The 20,845-nt window shown below is 44.5% G+C and overlaps 1 protein-coding gene across 2 annotated transcripts in view; it reads left to right on the top strand.

The window, feature by feature from the left end:
• Window positions 1–20,845, top strand: part of STAC (SH3 and cysteine rich domain) — a 140,725-nt gene that overhangs the window by 98,329 nt on the left and 21,551 nt on the right. For both annotated transcript variants that reach the window (XM_042956079.1, XM_042956078.1), the window contains exons 6-8: window positions 2,583–2,661; window positions 13,027–13,091; window positions 14,804–14,892. In XM_042956079.1, coding sequence (XP_042812013.1) covers window positions 2,583–2,661; window positions 13,027–13,091; window positions 14,804–14,892 — 233 coding nt within the window. The remainder of the gene's footprint in view (window positions 1–2,582; window positions 2,662–13,026; window positions 13,092–14,803; window positions 14,893–20,845) is intronic.

Here is a 20,845-nt window from a genome sequence, read left to right as displayed (position 1 = left end):
CCACCGTAGGCAATGAACATAACGTGTTCGCCTCCATATTTTTTAGTCATGGTAGCAGTGGCAAGACCATCAGGGAGACAACTTAGGGATGTCCGGTTTGCTTTTCTGTCTAAAGTGGTTCTGTTTCTAGCCATGCCTGGACCCTACAGCCTGGTTTCGAGGGCAAAAGCCATGGTTTTCTGCATGTCAATAATGTATCCATTCATCACAGCCCACTTCAACTTCCTGCCACCGGCTCTGTCCGGAAATTTTCTCGGAACTGTGCTCTCTGAAGGCAGCGTTCTCGGAGCTGCAGGGAGACAAAGACAGATCAAATTGTCCTTAAGTATCTGTCACTCCACTCTTTCCCCAGAGTCCACCTTGCCTCAATGAAGAAAACAGAAACAATTGATCGGTACTTTAAAATGATGTTGCTTCCTTCCTGCAGGGTCACGTGGTAATGAACTTCAGTCGCTTGCCTTCCTTGCAGTTCCGTTATGTCCTAGAGCTAACATATTCCCACATAGCAAAGCTCTGTCCCACGCGTTTGTTTTCTTCCAGAGCTGTCAAAGCACCGGCTTTACTTTGTAGGCAAGTCGCTGCCTGGCTGTTTCGAAATCGTTATGTTTCCTTTAATGTGCTTTCAAATGTCCTAGAGTGTGAAAGGCTTGATGGCTTGGGAAGGCCAGCAGAAACCAGATTCGAAAACTTTCTGGGAGTTGGTCGGCTAGTGTGCGAACACTCTTCAGTTTCATCAGATTAAATTAACATAATAAGAGCAACTTTTGGTCAGAAATAGTGAGCCTCAAAGGAGCAGGGGATGCGTGACTTAGAGACCCCGTGACATCTGTGTTTTTTTTCTTCTTTTCTGATGCGTCATGAAAGTAAGAACGGCTGGGGAGAAGCCTGAAGCTAAATTGTGAGAAAAATCAGTCTCTAGAAGGTGATGCTAACGTGCTCTAGCCCCCTGGATGGGCTGGGAAGGCAAACATGTTCCTCTCTGTTACGATACAAACAAATTGTTTTAAAAATGTGACTCTCCTCTGAGGCCGCCTGAATTCCCCTTTCAAAGAGGAGGGAGCCAGGCAGATGAAAGCTGGGGCATCGGCAATCAGGGGTACGCTCCTAAGCGTTTAACTGGCGGCTGGGGCTGGTCTCTGATCTGTATCCTTGGCCAATTTCTGTGGTGTAAATACTCCCACCCAGGCCTGTTTCAGGCCCCCAATGGGATGGCCATGAAGGCTGTCACCAGCCCATGTGAGCCGCTGCCCCACATCGCTGGATAAAGCACAGTGCATGAGCTCTGGAGACCACACGGGAGGTTCAAACCCCAGCTCCAGCACTTACTAGCTGTGGGACCTGGGGAAGAGTTACTGATTTCTCCCTGGGCTCCACATCCCTACCTGAAAGGCAGGTCTAGCATAGGATTACTGTGAAGAATAAATGGATAATATACATATAGAACATGAAACAGCAAGTGGTAAATGGTCAGTAACCATTAGCCACTTAGAGGAGATGTTGTTGTTATTTCTGTAACCTAAGCAGGTTAGGTTGACCAACTATAAGCTATAATGACTATAGCTTCTCGTATTAAAAGGAAAAAAAAGAAGAAGAGTATTACATAAACAATTTGGCAGCAAGGGCAATAGCATTTAATTCATACCTAGGTAATGCATCCCTCAATACTCCATCTTGTTCTCTATAATTAATACAAATCTTCCTCAACGTACAGTGGGGTTACATACTGATAAACTCATCATAAGTTGAAAATATCACGTTAAAAATGCACCCACTACACCGAAGCTCCGGAAAGTCATAGCTTACTTAGCCTGGCCCAACTTCAACGTGCTCAGAACACTTCCATTCCCCTACAGTTGGGCACACCCATCTAGCAAAAAAGCCTATTTGATAATGAACTGGTGACTCTCTCATGTAATCAATTGGCTACCGTACTGAAAGTGACGAACAGAATGGCCATGTGGACACAGAGGGGTTGTCAGCGTACCTGTTGTCCACCCTTGTGATCGGGTGACTGTCCTAGAGCTGTGGTCGCTGCTCCGCATCACCAGAAAGGATCATCTCACATAACTCCAGCCCGGGGAAAGATCCAAATTCAAAATTCGATGTACGGTTTTTATTGAACGTGTCTTGCTTTTGCACCATGGTAAAGTCAAAAATTCAAAGTCGAACCATCTTGGGGACTGCCTATATTTAGAACTCACCTACAAAAGAGCTCTAGTTTTAGTGAGAATTTGACACGACAGGGTACGGGCAGGAATTCTGAGTTCTCTCAGTTGTCTCTTCCTGGGAAGAAGACTGACTATGACCTGTGCATCTAGACATTCACGCAACGCTCACTGAGCGCCTATCATGTGCCCACCCCCTGAGCCCTGCAAACACACCTGCAGGGAGCCATGGTGCCCACGAGGGAACACACACCCTTTCTAAATTTAGCCAAATAGACTGGACAGCAATGATCGGGTTCTCAATCATTGAGAATCAGGCAAATTCTTCCTTAGTTCTTCTACTGACGTCAAAATCTCTGCCCAGTTGGCCCACTGAAATGATTTTGTTCATTCCAGCTCTTCCCTCTTTTCTCTAAGACTTCAGATCTCGTGGAGGTTCCTGAAGAAGCTGACGGGCCAGGAGGCGGGTATGACTCACGAAAACGCAGCAACAGCGGTGAGTGAGGGGGTTGGGGGGGGCGGGCGTTGCCCCAGCATGAAAGTGAATCACACTGTGCATCGAGGTCTGCGGGCAGGGAGTGTTGACTGCCAGGTGTCTTCCTTCTCTGCTCGCTCTGGAATTCAGTCTTAGCAAGCGTTCAATATTCTGGAGGCAAACTGGGCATAAGTACCGATGGACTTCCTTGACGTGACTGCGACGTTCCCTTGAGTTCTGTCTCCTGGGTTCTCATCCGGGACTAAGTGCGGACTTAGCTACATTGGGGTCCAGGAGTCACTTCTGGACCTTTTTGTTAATGCATCATTTCCCCCACTGACCTACATTAGATTAGCAACCTATTCTGGAAGAAGCTACTCCCCGAAACAGCTGAAGTACCTCATACCAAGGGGGTGGTGGTACCAGGCGAGTACGGACCTCCCATGTGGCTTCTCCCCAGCAGAGATAACGAACGCTCAAAAACTTCTCGGTATGATCTAGCCATAGCCCAACGTTCTGTATTAATACTACTTAATTTTCTAATAGCTTAGGCCTTTGTTACGATAATTTCTAAAATTTACATGGAATGCTAACTACGTATGTTGCTTGCTAACATTAAGAAAGAACATTAAGCCAGAGTTTAAAGAAACAACCAGCCCCTTATGGATGAATCTTGCCGAGCCTCTCTGATGCCGAGCCTCTGTTAATCTCCACTCACTTATGCAAAAGGTATTTATGAAGTGTTTACCATGCCCCGCAAAAGTACGGGAGTCACAAAGCTGTCCTCAGGGTGGCTCGTGACCTAGCAAAGTTGTGGGTTCTGATTTGCGTTGTTAACCTGGGCTGAATGCGTCCTCCGGGGCGGAAGTTATCCCTGCCAGCTCTCATCCCTGCATGGGGAGCACGGGGACGTGCCGTCTGGGGTAGATCTTGCACTTGACTAGTTGCCTCTGCCTTTGCCAGATTGGGAGCAGAAGGTCTGCAATCAGTCCTCCGTAGCTGCTTTATCAGCAGCTGTCTTACAAGCTATCGCCTCTGCTTCCTTAGCTCCAGGAGTTCATTTATGTCTCTTCTCTAGTTAGGACGGTGTTTCTGTGATTCCCTCGGGAGAATCCTCCACGACTCCTTCCTAAATACGCATCAGTGTTCACCAGCCCCCCCCCCCCCCCTTACCAAGCCCGCTCACATCTGCGAAAGCTCACTGCTAGGGCAAGGATGCTCTGGCATCATATGGGGAGAGCGACACTTTCGGATCAATGCGGACGTTCACTGAGCGCTTGGTAGCACCATCGGAGAGACAAATCAGACGGTGCCGGCCGCCAGGGGAATGTCACGGCCGGGCAGTGATGCCGCAGGAGCCTGTCTAGCAGTGCGGATACAGCCGCTGAATTTGGCCAGCAGCCCCGGACGTCTTCAGCAGCTGAGCACAGACCCACCAGATACTGGTATTAACCTAGACCTTCATTTTAAGACTTCTGGTCTGATCAGCTGCTCTGTCCTCTGAGCCTCGCTTCCGCCCGCATCGCTCACTGACACCAAATCGCCAAATTGCCGATGGTCTGCTCATCACTAACTGCATCGGACGTATTTGGTCCTCGGCCCCTCCTCGCTCTGGAGGCTGACCACTAGACTTCACTCAGCGGTCCTGTGGCCTCCAAGCCGTGCCCTAATCTCCCCGCCCCCATCTCCTCCTTTCCGAAATGAAGGTAATAATAATACCGAATCCGTGAGGTGCTGTGGCCGTTAAATGAAAGAACCAGCAGTATAAATAACTATTCCATACATCGACGACTCTGAAATTTCAGGCTCCTTGCTGCCTCCAGGTGCATATCGCCCGCTGGACTTGGCCATCTTGAATGTGAAGTCGACATCGTAACGTTAACACGCCCAAACCGGACCCTCGGTCCCCTCACCCGCCCCAGCCACGCCACCTGGCTCTCAGTTGTCTCTGCTCAGTAAATAGGAGCTCCATTCTGCTAGTTGATCAAGTCGAAACTTCTGGCGTCAGACTTGACTCTGCCCTCTTGGCCAGTCTCATAGCCAGTCTGTCAGTACATCCTGTTTTCTCCTCTGCACAGTCGTTCCCAGCATGTACCCACCCCTTACCTCCCTGCCTCAGGCATCCTGGCCAGCGTTTCTGACACTCTTGCTCACCCATTCCTCAGTAGTTAAGGTCTCTATTTGCCCCGGGGATTCCTCAAAAAGTGCTCTTCAGTAGGTTTTTATAACGCGAGGAGCTAGCTATATTTAGGAATCATCCGAATGAGGCATGTTGCTCTTAATCAATCCACCATGAGGTCATCAAGTGTCAGAGGGGCAGCCTAGAGCCTCACTGCTCTCAAGTGTGGCCCATGGGCCAGCAGCCTGGGCATCACTTGAGAGGCCGTTAGAAACGCAGCACCTCAGGCCATTTCCAGAGCTGCAGAATCAGAATTTGCACACGAATCTTATTAAAGTTCAAGAAGCAGGATAAGAAGTCATTTAGCCCAACTCTCTCCCCTCCAACACACACACACACACACACACACACACACACACACACACTGTATAGATAAGGAAACGGAGGCACAAAGTAATACACTGAAAGACACAGTTGAACAGTTGCCATTTCTTTTCTGTTAAGAGGCATTTTCAGAGCCTTATTCAAAGAAATCTGTTGGAAGAATTTAGCAAGCAATAAACCTCTAAAAAGCTTTGGAGATCTATTAACTATTCCTTTGATCAGCAGGAGCTTTCTTTACAATGTGCCCTTGGAAGCTAGAGGGATTAATTATGTAACAGTTTGCCTCAAAACATTTTCCTTTGATTGGATTTAATCCCCTGTCCATGCAATTTGGGAAACAACACAGAGAAAACACTCTGCTTGTGTATCCAGGCGGCCACCGGCCTCCCCGCGGCCATGGCAAGGAGGGTGCTGGCTTTTCAGAAGCAGTGCGTGGCTTCCGGTCACAAGCTGTTCTGTGCGACATGTTTCATTTGCGTTCTAAAAAATACACAGGGCATACAGATGCTGTTTCTGGCAGCCAAGAGTCATGTCAAAATCCTTGAGGAAGGTTTCCAAAGGCACCTTGGAAGCAGGTACTCTTCCTACCCCTTTCTTCCTGACGAAGCGTAAGAAGTCTCTGTGTTCTCTCTCATGGAAGACTTTGGGAAGGTCTGGCTGTTTCTGGTTGTTGTTTACAACCCTACTTGTGGATGCACCAGAAATAGAGAAGCCCGTTTCAGCTCGAATAACGCCAAGTAATGATGTTACCCGGTGCCTCCCATAACTGCATTTCGGTATGACTCCATGTGGTTATAACTTTCTTGGAAGAGAAGCAGAGGGAATAGAACATAATTAAGACAAATTCCTAGAAATATTCTTTAGAAAAAAACTGGGTTAGTCACATCCACTGGAGGATGTCGCAAAGCCCCATGGTACCTTACTGTTCACTAAAGCAACGAAATTTTGCCCAGAAAGGAAAAAAGGCAAGCTTGGATTTGGAAGATTTATCCTTGCCTTTAACATGTGCTGGGGTTTTTGTTTGTTTTGGCTTTTTGATAATTTTTTAATGATTATTTATTTATTTTGAGAGACAGAGAGAGAGGGTGCGCAGGGGAGGGGCAGAGAGAATCACAAGCAGCTCTTCTCTGTCAGTGCAGAGCCCTTACACGGGGCTCCATTTCAGAAACCACCAGATCATGACCCGAGCTAAAATCAAGCCTCAGACACTTTTAACCAACTGAGCCCCCCCGGCGCCCCTAACATGCCCTGCTTTTATCTCTCACATTTTGGTTTGTCATCCAGAAAACAGAGCAAATATTTCAATGGCTTCCTCAGCAGATACCTAGAATCCAGATGTGTGGTATCTACAGCAGGTTAAGGTCTGTTTAAAAGCAAGGAGGACTCTCTTTCCGGCTATGTGGAGGGCTGGATGTTTAGAGAAATTTTTTCTACTTTACCACACCCCTCAACTTGCTGGGAAAAAGAATTTAAAAGAAAGTTCTAGTTAACGCATGGTAGAGCTGGCAGCAAAATAAGGCAATTCCTTAGCGTCTGGAAATAATAATAAAGCAGGAATCTAGAGACATAAGCAGGTGAAGACCAGTGTTTACTCTGCACATCCCTGGGGCCTCAGACTGGAGAAGAAAAAGGCCCATGTGCGGTCAATAGAGGACAAAACCCGATAAGCAGGCAGAGTGATAGGTGTGATGAGAGGCCCTTTGGGAAAATGCCGATACCCCAAAGTAAGTACCTTTAGTGACACCAGGAAAAAAGAACGCCCTGTAGAGGAATTTAGTAAAGAAAAATGCTATATTGACCTTAACTCGCGTGGGGAAGAAAAGAAAGAAATGGGGGAGGAGTAGGAAGGAAAGAAAAAAGGAAGCAAAGGAAGGAGGAAGCTCTTCTTACTTGGGTTTAGGGCCTGAATTCGTACTACCTCTATGGACAAAGTAGAATAATGTAACATTTTAGTTTAATTTCTTTAAAGTGGCCCACTGGGATAAATGCACCAGGCACTTGGCAGAAGTAACCCAAATGGCCTCTGAAGTAAGAGAATTTAAACCCCAGACCTGAGAAATTTCCAGAATTGAAATTTCTGTAATTTCAGAATTGAAATACACCAAGTATATGTGAAAATGAGCCACCATGAGTAAGAGTGAGCCGAAACAACTTTTTTTATGGTCAGACTGGTCAGAGATTGTCTATGTTGGAATTATCAAATAAAGAAATATATAACTGCATAGGTATATATATTTAAAGGTATGAAAAATGGACTAGAACGTATAGCAAAGGAGTAGGACACCATCGAAATTGAACGGGCAAATTTTAAGAAAACCAAACAGAACTTTTAGAAATGTAAAAAGAGAGAGAGAGAAATTTGATTGTTGGATTTACTACCATACTGGATATACCTGAGGAGAGAATTAGTGCTGTGAAATATATAGCCAAAGAAATTGCTTAGAGTATAGCCAGGGTGACAAAGTGATAGAATTCACGACAGTAAAAGAGACACAGAGGACGAGCCAGAAAGTCCAATGTGCATCTAATTGACACTTTAAAGGTACATAAAGAGAGAATGGGAGAGAGACAACGTTCATGAAGATACTGGTTAATACGTTTCACAATCGATTACAGCTACCATCCCTCAAATTCAGAAGATTTATACTGAGACCATCCTGGCAAAACCGCACAATTTCAAAGGTGAAAAAATATTAAATGCAGACCGAAAGATCACCTGCAAAGGAATGGAACCACATAGAGAGTAGAACGGTACCTTCAGTAATCTGGGGGGGAAGAAGTAACTCCTAACTTAGAACTATAAATGGAACAACCACAAAACTGTCTTCCAATATATATATTCAGGCAAATGCTGTGTCTCCACTGCCATGAAGAAAGACCAGCTCAAGAAATTTCACAGTGATGTACTTCAGAGAGGAAAATGTGATCTCAAAGGAGGGACCGAGAAGCAAGGAATGAAGCACAAAGAAAGAACCAAGTGAACATTGGCCACGTAAAAAGATAATAATGTTAGCAAAAAGCTGTCAGTAAGACATTAACTGAAATACAAGACATCTCAGTGAGAAATGGGCATTCAAAAATCCTTGTATGAATTGGAAGGAAATGAAGGATACTATTTCACTTTAGGTTTTGTTAAGTAAAATACACCTCGTAAAATGTTGAGAGTAGCCACCAGAAGATTAGAAAAATAGATTCGACCGTATAAACTAAAAGAAAGAGGGGGAGGGGGCACAGAGACAAAGCATACAATATTTGAGACAAATAGAAAATACAAAAGAAAATGCTAGAAAAGCATCCAGATTTATCAGTAATCAAAATTAATGCAAATCAACTAAACCCTAGATTACAGAGTTTTACGCACTGGATTATTTAACTGTTTATAACAGCCTAAAATACAAGGATGCAGAAAGTTTAAAAGTGAAAAAATAAGGGGTGCCTGGGTGCTCAGTTGGTTAAGTGTCCAGCTCTTGATTTCAGCTCAGGTCATGACCTCACAGTCCTTCATCAGGCTCTGTGCTGATGGCATGGAGCCTGCTTGGTATTATCTCTCTCCCTCTCTCTCTACCTCTTCTCTCTCTTTCTCTCTCCCAAAAATAAATAAACAAATAAATAAATGTGAAAAACTACATCTATTTTAAAAGCTCCACGGGCAAAAGATTGCATAGCTGTATTAATGTGTGGGAAAATGGACTTTAAGACCAAAAAAGCATTACTAGAGAAAAAAATTGTCATTACATGATCACGTCTACTTCACCAGAAGACATAAATTCTAAACTTACGTCTACTTACTGTACAGCCTTAAATGACAGGAACTTAAGGAGCAATTGACAGAAATATTAGGGAAATCGACATCCCCCTTTATAGTGAGAGGTGGTAACATGCCTCTCAAGTCATTGGCAAAGCAGGTGCATAAAAAGATTCAGGATTTAGAGGATCTGAGGACACACTTGACAATCGTAATTAAATTAAAAAGGGCACTCCATCTAACAAATGGAGAATTCACATTCTTTTTAAGGACACACAGAACAATTATGAAATTGATTACCGGCAGACCATAAAGTGAGCTTCATAAATTTTTACAGAATTAATATTATATAGACTATATCTTTCTGACTATCATGCAGATGAGTTAGAAACCAGTAGTCAAAAGATACAGAAGCAACCATAATTTAGGAATTTAAAACATACTTTCAAAAAGCTCATGTGTCAAAAAAGAATTCATAATAAAAATTGGAATATACTTAAAACTAAGTCATAATGAAAATACTACAATTCAAAATTTGTGAGATGTAGCTAAATTGTGACTAGAGTACTTAGCTTTGAAAGTATTCCATTAAACAATAAAAAGGCAGGGGGCACCTGGGTGTCTCAGTTGGTTAAGCATCCAACTGTTGATTTCAGTTCAGGTCATGGTCTCACAGTCTGGTCTTGTGAGATCAGACCCTGCATCAGACTCTGCATTGAGCATGGAGCCTGCTTAAGATTCTCTCCCTCCCGCTCTTTCTGCCTCTCCCTCACATGCATGCCCCTCTCTCTCTCTCTCTCTCAAAAATTAAAAAAATAATAAAAATAAACAATAAATGAAAATTAAAAGGCTGAAAAGCAAACACCTAAGCATCATACTTAAGTCAGAAAAAAAGATACAGAATAAGCCCCCAAAAAGCAGTAGGAAAAGGATAAATAGGTGGTAAGAGGAGAAGTTATCAAATGACACAGATAGGTTAATCAGTTTTAACAATGGTCCTTAAAAGAGGTAAATAAAACCTACAATCACAATTTTTTTAAGAATAAAAGAGAGTGATGAAGCAAAACGCAGTAATAAAAAAGGATGAACATAACAGAGAGTGAAAGGAAAATAAAAGACTCCCATGACCAACTTCATGCCGATAATTAAAAAAATTTTTTTTAAGTTTATTTGTTTTGAGAGAGACAGAGCGCGAGTGGGGAAGGGCAGAGAGGGGGAGAGACAGAGAATCCCAAGCGGGCCCCACATTGTCAGCGCAGAGCCCGATGCGGGGCTCGAACCCACAAAGCTGCGAGATCATGACCTGAGCCGACACCAAGAGTCAGATGCTTAAATGACTCAGCCACCCAGGTGCCCCCCAATAAATTTTGAAGGGGCAGATACCAAGAAACATATCAGTGACTAAAGTCTGACCTAGGAAGGAATAGAAAACTTGAGAACTTGAATTGGCTTCTAGTCACGATAGGAACTGAATCAATATTTTGAATTTTGCACCCTGAAAATACGAGGCCCAGACAAACTTTATAAGTAAACTCAACCAAACAGATAAGGAATGGAGAATTTCCAGATGATGTGAGCTCTTTCAGGGACACGAAAAGTTGCAGAGAAGAGGGCTGCCCCTTTCTTTTAGTTTATGAGGCTAGTTTAATACTGACCTCAAAACCAATTGTTCTTGATAAAGAAAAACCATTGGCTACTCTCTGTCATGAAAAAGGAAGAATATAGGAAAGGAAAAGAGGAAAGTCCTTTGGGGAGGCGGCAGAAACTAAAGATTCATTTGCTTCTGTAATGTTAAAAAATACGCCTTCTTGAGGCCCCCCGGGTGGCTCAGTCGGTTCAGCGTCTGACTTCGGCTCAGGTCATGATCTCACCGTCTGTGAGTTCGAGCCCCGCATCGGTCTCTGTGCTGACAGCTCAGAGCCTGGAGCCTGCTTCAGATTCTCCCTCTCTCTCTGACCCTCCCCCACTCAAACTCTGTCTCTCTCTCTCTCTAAAAAGTAAATAAACGTTAAAAAAATTTTTTTTCATATGCCTGCTTAATGGACATATTCTTTGAATAGTTGTCATGAGTGAAATCAGTAACCAATTTTTTTTTAATTTATTTGATTATTTTAGAGAAAGCACAAGCAGGGGAGGAGGCAGAGGGAGAGAGAGAACTAGAGAGAGAGAGAGAGAGAGAGAGAGAGAGAGAGAGAGAATCTTAAGCAGCCTCCACGTGCAGCACAGAGCCCAATGCAGGCCTCGATCCCATGACCCTGGGATCATGACCTGAGCTGAAATCAAAAGTCAGATGCTCAACCAACAGAGCCACCTAGGTACCCCAAATTATTTTTAATAAAACAAATTTAAAGCACTAAATGTAATAAGCATATGGTGTATTTGTAGTAAAATAGTTACCTTTTCCTTATTCTTTTCCCCTCAAATCAATGTCTTAGAAGTAGCCCACAGGAATGGGTTTTAAAATCTTTTTTTTTTTTTTTTTTTGCAGTGTTATGCTTTCAGTCATATAGCTGAAAATACATTTGGGGTCACTTCAAATAATTTGCAGCATAGTTCACAAAAATGGTACACATTTTGAACCAGATGGCTAATCGATATTCAACAAAAAGCTACAATAATGTGAAATTGCAAAATTGTAAAGCCGGTCCAAACTGTTATGTACCCTACGTAGTCTCCCTTTGTATCTCCAATCAAGAATGTTCTAGAAAGATTCTCTGCTCTTTTCATTCAGATAGTCAATATTCTCATAGAAGTATCCAGTTTTATGCTTATGGGATCAAATATTTACCCTGAGGCTTTAGGGAATCACATAATACCAGGGAAGAGTGTTGGCCTCTATTCAGTTCAGACTAGTCAGGTGACTAGCCAGATGCCGAGGCAGAGAAGGTCCATAGGATCATTTCCACTTACCTACAAACCAGACTTCCTCCAATGACTGCATATTTATGTCTAGGCTTCAAAGGAATCATAGAATTTCCTGCACAGGCTCTGAACTATACACTGTGGAGAATAGACGTTTACTAAGCATCACTACGTTTACAAAGGCTCTTGTTCTGAAGCATGTTTTCTGCATCGCAATTATCGAGTGCATTGGAAGGACCGTAGAAATGTCAGTGCGTAACCGAAATAGATTATAGGGCTTTCTGTGGTGTGTTTCTCTTCCTTTACTGGTATTTTTTAAAATCATTTGAAGGGAGACCAAAGGGAAGAATAAAGCAGCAATGTGTTATTTTTAAATGTTAAGTCACCTAAGCGGTAGGTTAATTTAGACACCAAAATTCCATTGTACAAACTTGGAAACATTTGCCACGTTTTTGTTTGAGGCAGATCCACGCGGTGAGACTAAGGCCATCACACTGTGTCACTGAGGTAAATGTGACTGACCGAACTAGCTAAGGCAGAGCCCTCCCCCCAGTACCCACCGAGCACCTCCCATAGCTGTGCCTGTGGACAGTGAACCGTCCTGCCCATTTTGGGAAGCTTTGTTCTTTACTAAAGACCGCAGAGTCTCTGCTTACGTGTGAAAGGAAGAGAAGTACATATTTCAAAACAAACTAAATGAGAAACCACTGTTTATTTTTTTATCCCAAATAATAGCCCCAGTGCATTGGCAGTAGGAGATGGGGGAAATATTTTGAAGTTTAAAAGCTAAAACTTGGATGTGCAAAATAGAAAATAGCTATCAGGAAACTGGAACCAACACATTGGAAACAGATAGAAGAATCTGGTATTTCGAAAAGGTAATTCGAGTGCAATTAGGCCATACCTCCCCCACCACTCCATTAACCTATGAGTTTCGAGTTTCGTACTTTGACAGAGATGAGTAACATTGTTTCAAGGATGAATGAAGGGCGTTGCCAAAGGAGGCCAAGGGGCGGACAACCAGTTGCCAAGTTCAGGAGCGTGCTAGCTGGCATGTGCTGGGGTGTGGACATGCAGAGATGGGGGTGCAGAAGGCCACCTGGGAAGGCCGGGGAAGCATCATGCGGGAGGTGACAGGAAGGCAGGGTCACTGACGATGAGGACAAGGCAGTGAGGAGTAAAGTAGAAGCTGTGGAACAGGGAATACACAAGCCACGTCTTCCAAGCATGTTTCCGAACCATTCATGAAGCACCTGCTTCTTCTTGTCTCCTACAGTGTTTACTTATCCCGAAAATGGCACTGACGACTTCAGAGACCAAGCAAAGAACTTACACCACCAGGTATTTATGGCTGCGTTAACCTTAAACAATCATTCTACCAAAAACAACGTATATGGGTTTCTTCAGAAACAGCAGGAAATTCCAGTGCGGGACAAGCTAGCTAGGACAAAACCACGGGCAATCCCACCCAACAAAGCAGAGAACTGCTCTCCTAGGGACCAGAGGGGGAAGTTGGGAGGCTCTTATAGAGGAGAAGTCCACCGGAGGGACCTGGGAGCTCTAAGCGTAGTAGCTTGTCGTTGGCTGAGCCGAGACTGTCTCTCATCGGTTGGGCTGTTAGCCTGCCTTCCTCCTTCTGGGATTGTCCGAGAAAACAGACCAGGCAGGGTCCTTAGATCACACTGCAGATCGCCACCTAAGTAGGTGACGAGATCAAGTTAGTAGGTCTAGAACAGGATAGAGTGTGGAATGGGAGACAATAACGTAGCCTAATGCGCCATGGCACAGATAGCGTGACAACTAGAGAGCGCTAAACAGAACTATCGCAGTGCATCAGAAGTAGAAAGGATAAGTACTGTGTTGGATACTTTTTGTTTCTATTGTACATGTTATATACAAATTGACACATACTATAAAATGTGTAAAGTACACAATTACAGAATCTATTATGACCATATTTTATAGTATAGAAGTACATATTCTATTTTATTTCATTTATATATAATATATGTAACTATTATATAATTAGAAAAGGATAGACTAGGACAGAAATATATATAGCATAAGGTACTCTTGAGCTTTGGATGCAGAGTGAATCAGTCGTGTACAACTTCTGTTTATGTCTGATATATATTGTATATGTTTATCATATTATGCATTTAAACAGATTATACAATAGTATATCACATATATAATCTAATATGCACATATATAATATGTTAAATAATGATATGTGTATATATTATATATGCTGTGTATTGTTATACAAGATTAATATTACACAATTATATTTTACATATTATATAATTTACATTTATTGCATATATTGTATATATTATGAAGTATATGTAGCATTGATGTTCATTTGGATAATAATAACGGGTAATATTTATATACCGCTTGTAAGACTCTTGTATAATCTCTAAGTTGGGGACAACAATTGGGGGCTGTTGGGAGGTTCAAGTATGCTAATGCATGTAACATAATGCCTGGCACACAGAGTAAACTATCAGAAGGGTAGTTTTATTATCATTATTACAAGGTCATAGGAGATGCTGATTCTATGATAGCAACTAAATCAAGCTGATGCCAAAAACCATGTTTTTTCCACAACGTGCATGAACTAACTGCCAGATGGATATACCTTAGCCCCTTTGATAGGCTAGATACCAAATTTTAGGCTAATTGGTACATCCATTTGAGGAAGCGAAAGTTGTTGACTACTCTTCCTATGTCCCTGTTTCTATAAAGCCAATATTCCCCTTCTTGGGGCCAAACCTGGCACGTCTCGTGACCAACTATAGCAAAGGAAGAATTCATTTGAAGAAATTTGTAGCTATTTCTGACAAATGAAAGCAAACCTAGCTAAGAAATGTACAACAGACCTCTGGTGGAAACAAGGCCTTTAATAATGGTTAGATATTTTAACATTTACAATCCGTACGCTGGAATTACGTTGCATTCACTTACTCGTTTTCTAGTTTCTTTCTTCTCCCAGTTTCTTCCTCCTTCCTTCTCTCATTTTTTTTTTTTTTTTGAATTTTCTCTCTCAGGGATCTCTTTCCAAAGAACCATTACAGATGAACACCTATGTTGCCTTGTACAAATTTGTACCACAGGAGAATGAAGATTTGGAAATGAGGTAATAAAAACCTTTTTTTTTTAAAGAAAAACTGAAAAGAACATTTAAAGTCCATGTTTTTCACGTGAAAAAAAGAATGAAGCAGTGATTCTCACATGTCATTGTGCATCCAGTGACCCGCTGTGCCTGTTAGCAGACGGATTGCTGGGCCCTCTCCCTGCGGTTTCTGATTCTGCAGGTCTGGGGGGGGGCACGAGGGGAGGGCCTGAGAATTTGCATTTCTAGCTGGTGGGCAGGTGGTTCTGATGCGACTGATCTGGAACCGCTCTTGAAGAAGCGTGGTTCAGCGTATCATCCGCAGAACTGCCAACGGGTGTTTTCGTGAAGCTTGAGCGTCAGATGCGCTCGGCATCCTGGGGGGTCTAGTAGGGAATAAAAAGACATATATGCACCGCCCAAATGAACATAGATGGAAGGATCCGACTCCAGCCACGTGTGGAACCTGCGGGAGAACGGCAACTCCCCGCCGCTGCCCTCCCTGAGCTGGGCTTTTGTTTCATGGTCCCTCCCAGTTCATGGCCACCGGGAGGAGAAGGTGGGATTGGGGCCCCTCGTGAAATCTGAAACTTTCTCCTGACCGGTCTGTGTTGTTCCCGTCTCAGGGGTAGTTCAGCTGGAGTCAGTGCCGCGTTCACATCCTACTTGTCGTGTGACCTTGAGCAATTTTACAAACATCTCATTACTCTGATCTCCTTATTTATAAAAGAATAACAACGACCCCTGCACCCTGAGTTATTTTTGAGGATAAAATGAATAAGCTTCAGAGAGCATAGAGCACAGTGCCTCGGCATTGGAAACACTCGGTATCTGGTGGCTATTACAGGTTTCGTAACGTGCTGTTTACCGGCTCGTCTCAACGAAGACGCCTCGCTCCTCTCCTGCCTTCACGACCCCAGAACTTAAGAGTTCAGTGCTTTTTAATCCCAGAGCAGGAGAGAAGGGACCGCTTGTCTAGTCAGATGCCCCCTGGGAGATGGGTTGTTTCCTCTTCCAAAGAGAGCAGAGAGCTCCAGGACGCTGAAAACTATGTCAGCACATTAGAGAGCCAGCCTCCATTGGGAGGGGGACCCCACTTACCCGAATAGCATGCAGGCCAAATTACAGGTTCCCGTTCACTCCCCTCGCGTGGCTTCCGGAAGCTGTTGTCTTTCCACCCTGGAGCTCTTTGGGCTTCTCCTCCTCGGGTTGGGCCATTGCCCGGGTACGGTGCCCCCCACACTTGCCTGAGTGTGGTCTCCCACTTCAGTGAAATCGGCCTCTCCTCTTTCACTTTACCCAGAGCCCCATAAAAGGGGCTGCCAACGAGGCTCCGGTTGGCCCCGCTTTCCCAGGTTCTACGTGCCGTGAGGTCAAGCTCAGCAGCTCGGCTGCCCCCTCGTCCAGCGAGACTCCACAGCTGACGTGTATATCCTGCCGGAGTCTGGGTCACACCCAGGGTCAGCATGGTGTCAGCATTCATTTGCCATCTTCTCCCGAGTGATTCTTGGGGCCTTCCAGAGCAGAGCTCGGGGCCCGAATCCTGGCACCTTAGATTTGTTCAGACAATCGGGCTCTTGTCCCCGGAGTTTTCTCCATCGCTCGTTGAGAATCGCCATGCTGAACTCACTGGCTGGAGCTGTAAACGCACCCGAACCGTCAGGCGTCAGTGCGGGAGGAGGTGGTGACATTTGCCAAAGGAGGCCCCATTCTAGCAGAGGTATAACAAGCCCTAGAGGTTAGCACCTGCTGGGGGGGGGGGGGGGAAGGGGGTCATCCCTGGAGGGGTGTCTTGCCTTCAGCTGACCGTCCACAGTCAACTACCTGCCGATGAAGGGTGATATATATTCACTTTGCAATAAATACAGCGTACCATGTCCTTGAGCTTGTCATTTGGATATCTAGGACTTAAACTGTAACAACTTCCTATTGTGTCAGTCCCACCATTTTATTCTGAAGCCATCAGATGAAAAAAAAAAAAAACAATTTCAGAGAAATATAGGATGTTATTAGGGTACTGAGAAATGGCGCCTAGCTGCCTGGTGACGGTCATAAATTTTCGTGCTTATTTTAGGCAGTGGCAGGTCATTAAAAGTCAAGTCGTCTGGTCACGAATCAAACATTTACAGTCTGCTTTGAGGCAAACAGGACTCTTCATTCCCAGGAGTGAAATGCCTACATTACATAGACTGCAAGATTGGAGTGATAAATCATAGTTTCTTATTTCTTTTTCTTTTTTTTTTCTTTTCTTTTTTTTCTTTTTTTTCTTTTCTTTTCTTTTTTTTTCTTTTTTTTTTTTTTGGCCAAAAGATTGTGTATTCCCATTTTAAAAGCCAGGCACTGGATTCAGAATGTGTAAAGCAATGCCTTGGGGATTTGGTATGATTCCTTGAATGAACGGGGGCTTTGTGAATTATCCTTTTCTCCGTAAACCGTAAAGTAGGGGAAAAAATCCTTTGAACAAAATATCATTCTTATCCGCCTGAGTTCTCGTCCAGGGGGAGAACGCAGGTGTCCTCAGGACAGAGGACAAATGAGAGGAAGACACAGGGAAGGTTTGGAGTGTAAGCTTGAGGTCGAAGAAGACCCAACTGGCAAAGCCAACAAGCCGTGGATCAGAGCGGCTACCCCATTGCTTCAGCAACGTTGTTTCTCCTCAGTAACAGGGAAAGCTCTTCTGCCAACAGCTAGCCATCCAGACCTTTCTACCAACCTCCAGATTCACATCCCTACTGGCCCACCCTAGGCACACAACAGCACCACCCCCGCTCCCACAAGCCTGCTCCTTGGGGTGAATAATGTCAACGTCTGTCTCCCCAGGCTCCAAGCCAGCCACCAGAGGCTTCCCTTCACCTTGCGTCCAAGATGTATTTAATGTTCAAGTCCGACTGGTTCTCTTTGCCTGAATCTACTGCAGCCATCCTATGTCCATCCCTCCCCAGACTGGGGCTCCAGGCCCTGCCTGTTCTCTGTGTTTCTAGCCTTGCTCCCCATCCCTCCCTTCCCATCCACTTTGGGTGGAGAAGTCACTAAGGTGACAGTACATTGTGCTGGGGGTCATCTCAACTTGGGACTCAGATAGAATGGACTCCTACCCTGACCCCTCTCCTTTCTAACAATACGACATATCACCTACCTTTCTGAACCTCTGTTTTGTCATCTTGAAAATATAGTAAGGCTCTCCCTTATGGAATCCCTTTGATTAAATAAAATAACAGTATTTGGTACAGAGTAGGATCTTGATAGTGTTAACTCCGATCGGTTCTAGTCCTACTCCAGAAGTAGGACTTCCAGTCCAGTCTTAAGAAATGAGAGACAGAGGAAGACAGAATGAATATATATCAACAGAGATTTGCCGAATGCTTAAGAGAAAAAAAAAAGTGTGGGCATCGCTTGATAAGGGTTTAGCTCCCAGCCAAGTCACTCACTAGCCGTAGGACCCCCATGAAACCCAGAAAAGTTACACAAGCCCCTGCTTCTTCACATGTAAAAGGAGATCATCATTATGCCTGCCTTTGGTCTGCTCACAACACACACATCTTTGCTTAAAGGTCTCCAGTGCCCGGGGTACCTGGGTGGCTCAGTCGGTTGAGCGTCCGACTTCAGCTCAGGTCATAATCTCACAGCTCATGGGTTCGAGCCCCACGTTGGGCTCTGTGCTGATCGCTTGGAGCCTGGAGCCTGCTTCGGATTCTGTGTCTCCCTCTCTCGCTGCCCCCAGCCCACTCACATTCTGTCTCTGTCTCTCTCAATAAGTAAATAAAACATTAAAAAAAATTTTTTTTAAAGTCTCCAGTACCCTCCCATTTCCCTTGGGTGAAGACCACAGTGTTTACAAGGACCTCCAGGACCAGCACAGTCTCATCCCTGGGGACCTCTCCGTTTCATCTTGTACCACGGTTCCCTCACCTCTCTGCTCCCTCCACACTGGCTTCTTTTCTTCCCCAGAAGGACCACGCTACTACCTGCCGAGGGATTTTTCTTCCTGCAGGCTGGTCCCCCCTCCACCCCTCCTGTCCACCCTCCATCACCATCACAGGCACCCACAGGCGTGCATGCCCTCGCAGATCTCAGCTGGGATTTCGCTTCCTCGGTACGCCCTTTCCTGATACCCCCAGTCTGGGTGAGATTCCGCTGCTACCTGCTTTCATGACCCCATGTATCTTTCCTTTAAAGCCCTTACCTCAGCTTGTATTTATATATTTCTGGGATTATGTGGTGAACCTCTATCTCCCTTATAAATTCCATGAGAGCAAATATCTGCAGTTGCTAACCTACCCATCCCTGTAGCCTGGTTCCTGAAACATAGGAGATGTTTAATAAATACGTCATGAATGAACGGATGAACTAATGCTGTGCCTGGCACGCACAGTTCGTGGGCACGTCAAGTACATGATGATATAATGAAACCCATAGAAGAGGAAGCAAGCCAAGCTCAGAGGGCTTAGTCAGGGCCTGTTTCCTGGAGGAGATGGGTCTCGAACCCGTGATGAATATTATTTGCCAAGAAGAAATTGTAGGAAAGGAGCTCAAAGGTTTAAGATGGTTTGGAAGGAGCCCTGCCGAACCCTTACTGGACATTCACAGTTGAATGGGGGACTAAGCCTCAGAAAGGAGAAGCTGGGATGCCACCCCCCTATTCTTAGGGCAGTGAGTACTCCTCTTAGAAATGCCGTGGTCCCGTCATGGGTCTCCAAATGCTGTCTGAAGGCAGAGGCTTCGCACAGTCTGCTTTGCTACCGTTTCAGTGCAACATCAGCTTCCCTCGTAAGTGCGTCCACCATTACCTCCCCAGGTGGCTGGAGTTCTCTCGATAACTCACACTCTGCCTGTCCATCAGGTGCAGAGCGCAAGGCAGAAAAGAGCAATGACTGGGAGTCACATAGACCTGGGTCCGCCTTCCAGCTCTGACCCTTCCTAGCTGCATCTACTTGAGCCAGCTACTCAATCTCTCGGGGTCTCTGTTTTCTTCTTCCAAGGGAGACTGAGTATGCAACTAGATAATGTAAATAAAAGGTGGGATTTCATGCCCGGTACGAAGTAGGGTACCCAGTATATTTTAGAGAAACTTCTCTTAATTTGCATCTTTTCACAATATGTTTGGTGTCCAAGTCTCCTGAACCTCATTAACCCTACCCTAAGGATATATAGTTGCAAAAAACACATTCAAAGGCTCTCTCTGGCCTTTGAGCACACCCAAAGGGACTTGATCCAATTTGTCCAGCAATAAGGAGGCTGTGATACCCTTTCCTTCATCTTACGAGTAGATTTTGCAGTTCCTGGTTTGTAGGCATGACGTTTTATCACTGACATGAAAGATGTGGGGCCGTCGTGCTCTGGATCCCCTAACCGTCACAGACAATTTGAGGTCTGATAACATTAAAGAACACCCCCATCCCTCTGTCTGAGTGCGATGAGCTTGTACAGTAGATAAGCTTCTGTAATTAGTCTTAAACAACTTCCACCAATGACCTTTATTTTCAAAATTTTTAAGAGCTTTGAAAATTACGCTGTATGCACAAACAGCTGAGTACATAAGCAAAGATTTTTAAAGTGCTACTTGAGGGGCGCCTGAGTGGCTTAGTCAGTTGATTCTTGATTTCGGCTCAGGTCATGATTCTAGGATCATGGGATTGAACCCTGCATCGGGCTCCATTCTCTTTGTCTCCTGCTGCCCCTCTCCCCTGCTGGTGCTCTCTCTTTCTCAAGATAAGATAAGATAAGATAAGATAAGATAAGTGCGTGTTACACTTACCTATGCACATACACTCCCACACACTCACAGTCAGATATACACAAACACATTCATACACCCATGCACACTCGAATACACATTCATGCACACACACACACACACACACACACACTTTGTTAGCAAGATAGCACACGCCTAGCTTGTTGATGAAAGTAAAGCGTGCCTGTCACATTTACCGCATAACCAGTCCTATTCATTACCCAGGCTGATTTGGGATTCAGA

The sequence above is a fragment of the Panthera leo genome, chromosome C2 (assembly GCF_018350215.1).
Source record: "Panthera leo isolate Ple1 chromosome C2, P.leo_Ple1_pat1.1, whole genome shotgun sequence".
Taxonomy (NCBI): Eukaryota; Metazoa; Chordata; class Mammalia; order Carnivora; family Felidae; genus Panthera; species Panthera leo.
This window is presented reverse-complemented; position numbering and strand designations above follow the sequence as displayed.